The sequence below is a fragment of the Agelaius tricolor genome, unplaced genomic scaffold (assembly GCF_023055355.1).
Source record: "Agelaius tricolor isolate 1412-34295 unplaced genomic scaffold, bAgeTri1.0.p SCAF_2, whole genome shotgun sequence".
In the NCBI taxonomy this organism is placed as follows: Eukaryota; Metazoa; Chordata; class Aves; order Passeriformes; family Icteridae; genus Agelaius; species Agelaius tricolor.
In genome coordinates, this window is record NW_027269262.1 from 32,649,672 (window position 1) to 32,656,389 (window position 6,718).

At 45.0% G+C, this 6,718-nt stretch overlaps 1 protein-coding gene across 1 annotated transcript; it reads left to right on the forward strand.

Moving 5' to 3' along the window:
* Positions 1-209: 209 nt before the first annotated feature.
* IRX1 (iroquois homeobox 1) lies at positions 210-5,986 on the forward strand. Its single transcript, XM_071455535.1, has 4 exons — positions 210-947; positions 3,568-4,582; positions 5,146-5,218; positions 5,589-5,986. The coding sequence occupies exons 1-4, from the start codon at positions 684-686 to the stop codon at positions 5,644-5,646; spliced, it is 1,410 nt and encodes a 469-aa protein (XP_071311636.1). The 5' UTR covers positions 210-683; the 3' UTR covers positions 5,647-5,986.
* The last annotated feature ends 732 nt before the right edge of the window (positions 5,987-6,718 follow it).

Consider the following 6,718-nt stretch of genomic DNA (forward strand, 5'->3'; position numbering starts at 1 on the left):
ACACACACACACACACACACACACACACTCGCACACGCACACGCAGCTCCGAGCGCAGCGGCCCGGGCTGGGCTGCGCACCACGTGCTGCGCCGAGGGGGGCGGCGGGGCGGGCGGGGGGCGCGGGGCGGCGCTTCCAGCTCAAGTGGGTGCCAATCAAAACATCAACTTCAAATTGTATCTGAAAGATCAGCCTAGGACCTAAGGGCAGACACATCAGTTGGAGCTCAATTGTTGATCAGATCACATCTAAGGGATTTAGGAGCACAGAAGAGCCGAGATTTGAGGAAAGACACCCCACTGAATCCTGCCACACTCCTCCTCCTCCTCCTCCATACCTAGGGTGCAATATATATCTGACAGAAAGAAATCAGAACGAAAAAAGAAAATTATCGGCTCGATTTCTTTTCTCTCGCCCTGCCTGACTCCAGTAAAGAGCGGGGGGGAGGAAAAAAGAAAGAGAGAGAGAGAGATCCAGAGAAGCCCGGGGTTTGTTCCGCTCCCCTCCCCGGCTCTTCAGCAGGCTCCCTCCTCCCCCTTTCTTTTCTTTTTTTTTTTTTTTTTTTTTTTTTGGTATAATTCCTTCCCCCCCTTCCCCCCTCCTCTTTTTTTTTTTTATATCTCTGCCGCTTCTGCTGCTGCCGCCAGTGCTGCTGCCGCCGCCTCTGTGCCCGCGCCCCGGAGATGTCCTTCCCCCAGCTGGGCTACCCGCAGTATCTCAGCGCCAGCCAGGCGGTGTACGGGAGCGACCGGCCCGGGGTGCTGGCCGCCGCCGCCGCAGCCGCCGCCGCCGCCGCTGCCGCTTCGGGCCGGCCCGCGGGCGCCGAGCTGGGCAGCGGCTCGGCCGCTGTCACCTCGGTGCTGGGCATGTACGCCAGCCCCTACAGCGCCCCCAACTACAGCGCCTTCCTGCCCTACACCGCCGACCTCGGCCTCTTCTCCCAAATGGTGAGTGAGCACCGCGCTGCCCCCCGCGCCTGCCCGGGCACGCCGAGCGCGGCCGCGGAGGCCGGGGGAGCCGGGGGAGCCGGGGGAGCCGGGGGCGGGCGGAGGATTCGGAGCCCAGCGCGGGGGGCGGCTGCGGTGGCGGCTCACGCCCGGAGCGGGGTCCGCCGAGGAGAGGAAAGCGTGGCTCTCGACGGGTCTGCGGGGAAGAGAGGGGCTGGGGGTCGCGGGCTTCGTCTGCACGCGAAGCCCCCCATCCTCCTCGTCCTTCCAGCTGGGCAAAACTCCTCCGAGTTTTTCTTGGCGGTGGAACCGCTAAGCAGGCGCTCCTGCCTCCGTATTTTCGGCTTTCCCTAGCAACTCGGCTATTTTTTGTTTTCTTTTCTTTGTTGTTATTGGTGTTGTTGTTGACGGGTGATATTGTCGGTCCTGCTGTTTCACTGGGCTGTCCAGCGCGCTCCTCTTTCCGCTTGGTACTTTTCTTTGCCGCTGAGCAATAAACAGGTTCCGTCCGAAAGGCCAAAGTGTCGGTACCTGGGGTGCCCGTTTATTTCAAGGCATTTTCGTTAAGCCTTGAAAATGTCCCGTTCCGTTCCTTGAACTTTTCATACTCTGATTATGGCGGGTATCGTAGATGGGATTTACATGAAGTGAAAGAGGGCATCTACATCCCATTATAGGCATCGAGGCAGGAACGCATATCGGCGTTAATTCTGAGAGAAATTGTCGCCACCCGGACTGTCCTCGGGATTAAATTGACATTTTCTTTAAAACGTAATAGTTAGAAAGTGAAACATTTTTTTTTAAACTAACTGGTTTTATATTCGGTGTCGTTGAAACATTTTCGTTGCTGGTATCACCAAAATTGTCGGCGGCGCTACGCATAGGTTCCACTTAATTTTCTAAATGTTCCTCTTTTCTCTCCCCCGACACAGAAAAAGTGTGAATATTTATAACTGAATGCACGCAATGCATAACTTGTTAGGGTTCTTAATAAATATATGTAGGCAAATAGGAAAATACGCTGTTGAACAAGGGACAGCACCTGAAAACAGATAATTTTTCTGCTGCAAACATTTCCTGTAAAGTCACTTTAAACAGCATGCATTTCCTACTCTTTTTTTAACCTTGATTTTGGAAATGCAGTAAAAGTTGAGACAGGAGAAATGAGTGATTCACAAGTGGCTTCTTCAAAAGAATTCCCAACAGAGTTTACACAAAAAATATCATTTCAGCAACAATAACAGAAGACAGGAGAATAAAGAGAGTGCAGAAAGCCTACTCTGTAACACATTACAAAAATTGCATCGGGCTACTCTTTGTGTATAAGCGGCGTCTCTGAAATTAAAATACATGATCCTTCTTAACTGTTTGACAAAGTTTAATTAGTTTCTTCACAAACATTATTGAAGAGGTCGATTTCTAAGGCTGACATAAATTATGACATAGTAGTATGAAGAATGTATTCCTGGACTAGGCAAAAAACAAAAACAAAAACAAAACAAAAAAAGAGGCGAGATCATAATAGAAGAAATAAAGAAAGAAAACTGCTTGAAATGTTAGCTATTTTGGAACAGTTCCCGTTCCTACTCACAAAGTATCCTGGTATTTTATTACAGTGATTAACCATGACAGTGATATTTCGAAATAAATTCTAAATATCTGAACATTTGCAAATTAAGAACTAAAATATTAGGTTAATATCTGGACAATTTGCGGTAATAATGAGGCCTAATGAGGTTGCTAGAAAGATAAAATGTTATTTACCAAAACACCTGATGGGATAATTTGACTTGCTGTGTTTTACTACTGATGATAAAAAGAATATTGATTGCAAATAAATCACCGTCTCTAAACACTTGTAAACAACTTGTGTTTGCTCTGGACGGATCAAAGTAAAACTTATGAGATAAAGTGTCTACGTATCCATATTCTACAATGCATGCATCAGTTTTCATTCCCGAGTTTAAAGCCTGTTCTAACAGTGAGAAGTTAATGTTTTACTCCAGAATTTTGGTGTATGATTTGGGGAGCGGCAGTGGTGCTATTGGCATGTGTGTGCAAAGTCTTTCACATTATAAGTCTCTTCGTACTGAAGTTGTGCATTCACCCCCCCAGCCTCATCTCATTAGGAGCAAAAATAAAGAATGCTCTGCATGCATTTCTAACATCCTCCTGGATACTTTGCAGATAAATGCGGCGCTGTGCGCGGGCATTAGTTGGTAACTGCGGTGTAGTACCTGTTCTATGTGCCTGATAATTTAAAGGGCACAGTAAATTTTCTTGCTGAGGTGAAGGTGAAGTTGCTGTGTTTCCATCGTTTGGTTTGGTTTGGTTTAGTTTGGTTTAGTTTGGGGAGAAAATACTCATAATGTCTGTCAGAGCCCCGCTTAGCACCTCTCTTTCCTTTCCCTGCAAGAAGCGGGAATCATTTGGGAACACCTCTCTGTATGACCTAAATGTGAAGAGCCTGGAACGGGCAGGGCCGAATTCGGCTGTGAAGACCCTTTGCAACGCTGAAAGGCGTATTCCGGCTCCCGGAGTAGCCTATTCAGGTCCGTTAGAGACGCTAACGAGATAATTGATGTGCTTTTTCCTCTCCGCTTGTCTGAATGTGTTGCAGGGCTCCCAGTACGAGCTGAAAGATAATCCGGGTGTCCATCCTGCTACCTTTGCTGCCCACACTGCCCCCGCCTATTATCCCTATGGACAATTCCAGTACGGGGACCCGGGGCGGCCCAAAAATGCCACCAGGGAGAGCACCAGCACCCTCAAGGCCTGGCTCAACGAGCACCGCAAGAACCCCTACCCCACCAAGGGTGAGAAGATCATGCTGGCCATCATCACCAAGATGACCCTCACCCAGGTCTCCACCTGGTTTGCCAACGCCCGCCGGCGGCTCAAGAAGGAGAACAAGGTGACCTGGGGCTCCAGGAGTAAGGACCAAGAAGATGCAAACCTCTTCGGGAGTGACAATGAGGGGGACCCCGAGAAGAATGAAGATGATGAAGAAATTGACCTGGAGAGCATAGATATAGATAAAATTGATGAGAATGATGGGGAGCAGAGCAATGAGGAAGAGGAGGAGAAGCCTGAGCTCCTGAGACAAAGCAGTGAAGAGGAGCACTTGGAAAAGGAGAAGGATTTGGCACTGTCAGGGTCTGAAGGGCTGAAACCCAAAGACGCGCTGGCCATGGTGAAGGAGGCCTCTGACAATAGCACAAGAATCATCAGTCCTGGGGGACCGAACAATTTACAGATGCCGTCTCACAGCAAACCCAAGATATGGTCTTTGGCAGAGACGGCAACCAGTCCTGATGGTGCCCTGAAATCTTCTCCTCCTCCGCCCCCTCCTCCCCAGGTTAACCACACTTCTCCTCAGATTCAGCACCCTGCTTTTCTCCCTAGCCATGGACTCTACACATGCCAGATTGGCAAATTTCACAACTGGACAAATGGGGCTTTCCTCACTCAGAGTTCCCTTCTAAATGTGAGGTCCTTTTTGGGAGTAAATCACCATCATGCTGCTCATCACAATCACCACCTCCAGGCCCAGCAACAATCTTCTGTTTTAACAGCAACCCTGGGCGCGCTAAGCAGCGACAAACCTTCAGAGAGGACCAGTCCCAAACACATAGGTAATTAATGTATCAGGCTTTCACCTCTCCCTCCACCCCCAACACGTGCACGTGAACTTCTCCTTGAGGAATGGTGTCACACTGGTGTAACTGATTGCTTTTAATGGAGCTACAGTTTACTCTAGCCTTGATTTCCGGCCCCCCACCCAGCGTGTTTGTCACATACATTAAGCACATTTCACGTGGCCTATTACATTCTCACCCTCTATGCCCATCAAGTAAGATGAAAATTCAGGAAGAGCGCAGTGAAATGTATAGGTTTGAGCTTTCCTTCCCTGTTTCATGATCCTCATCTCCCAATAACTTCAATAACAGTAAGAAATGTGTCAAGAAAAGCTTGCAGACTACTTAAATACTGAAAGTAGGGTATAGCGCTGTACACATACACATGTATGTGTTCAGGTCTGAACAGGAGGGTGAGAGGGGAGTGTGTTCTCTGTAGGGTCCAGGTTCTTACTGCTGTTATTCTAAAATGGTTCTCCTGTTTTTGTTTGGCTTTTTTTTTCTTTTTTTTTTTTGTTTTGTTTTGTTTTGTTTCTTTTTTTTTTTTTGTCTCCTTCTAGAAAGAGAAAATGTACCAAGAACTGACTCCCCACCCCAGCCGCTAAAATCGCCCTTCCAGGCTGTCCGTGACAAGTGAGTTTGTTTGTTTTCACTGTAGGAATGTTACTTATGTGAAACAGAGTGTTTGAATAATAAAGACTAATTATAGCACCTAATCATCACCATAATAATACATACCGACAATGGGAACAGCACAGGAGTTGCTCTAATCTTTTCAAACTTAGACTAAATTGCAATTGTACATAGCCAGACTGTAACTTTTCTAAAACCTAACAGATCTCAAAGATCTTGTGTTAATTACACTAGAGACAATGATTTTTGTGCGATTATCAATTACTCACATGCAATAGCAGTAGATGCACAACTGAAAAAAAAAAAGATACTTTTTTTCTGAAAGATTGTTACATTTTTTTTTCCCTTCTCCCTTCCTCCCCCCCTGCAGCTCTTTGGCTCAGCAAGAGGGAACACCGAGAATTTTAACAGCTCTCCCTTCTGCTTGATTAAATGATTTGGTGAAAAAATATTACAGAGACTGGTAATAAGGACAGAGAGAGTGAAAAAAAAGGAAACGGTATAAACGACTCCCATCAATCTCTTTTTGCAATAAGGTGGTGCAAATCCATAAAAGCATTACACAAATCTGTAGATGGATCCCCTTCCTCATTGTACCATTTCAGATCGTGTTATTCTAACCATTCTTGGATTATTTGTTTGGTAAATGTTTCCCATGTGTTTGTGGTTTTCTTTTTTCTGTATATAGAGTGATTTCAGATTGTAAATAACACGTCAGCAAAACTTGTCTAAATCATATATTTTTGTCTAATAAACTAAATGAAATTATGAGCTCTCTTCAGGTATGTATTCTGTTGCTATAGATCTTATACATATATTACAAATCTATTCAAACATTTATAATTAGTTTTCTAAAAAAGTCAAGTCTCCTCCTTTGGGTAACTGAAACTTCAAGTAGCAAATCCAAGCTATTTTGCCAAAAACAAGCTGCGAGCTTCCTTTTTTATACACGCAAATTTACAAAGTTGAGTGAAGATGGCCTTAGTAATATTAAAGTTATTTTTTCATTTGTGATGATTCAGATGTGTTCTATAGTATCCATTTTCCAGACATGAATGGACCTGACTTCCACTTACACTACAAAATAGTTTCTTAAAACTGAAATAGAAAGTTTTTTCACAGGTCCCTAGTGTATAACTGCTGTCCAAACTGGTTGCTAAGTTGGATCAAGAGCTTTAGTGCTTTGGTATATATTCTCACCCAAAATGAAAAAAAAAAATCATAGTTTAGGAAAAAGAATTATTTGTAGCAATATGCGCTTTGAATAAACACAGAGGAAATATAACGGTGAAAGATAATTTCCTGTGAGATTAAATGCAATCTTTGTAGAAAAAAAAAAGAAAAAAAAAGGCAGCTCTTGCCCATCTTAGAAATCTTAGAAGAAAGTTTTGCAATTCCGATCTTCTGGTTGAAAATAGACTAAGAGACAGGATCTATCGTTTTATAAAGGCATTAATCTTACAAAGACAGTCCGTTGAAATGTGTAATATTTTGAGTGTT

Bases quoted from the DNA above. Each gene is read 5' to 3' on its own strand.
- IRX1 (XM_071455535.1), top strand. From the start codon at position 684: ATGTCCTTCCCCCAGCTGGGCTACCCGCAGTATCTCAGCGCCAGCCAG. The intron at 4,583-5,145 runs GTAATTAATGTA...GTCTCCTTCTAG, and splicing joins GACCAGTCCCAAACACATAG to AAAGAGAAAATGTACCAAGA. The intron at 5,219-5,588 runs GTGAGTTTGTTT...CCCCCCCTGCAG, and splicing joins TTCCAGGCTGTCCGTGACAA to CTCTTTGGCTCAGCAAGAGG.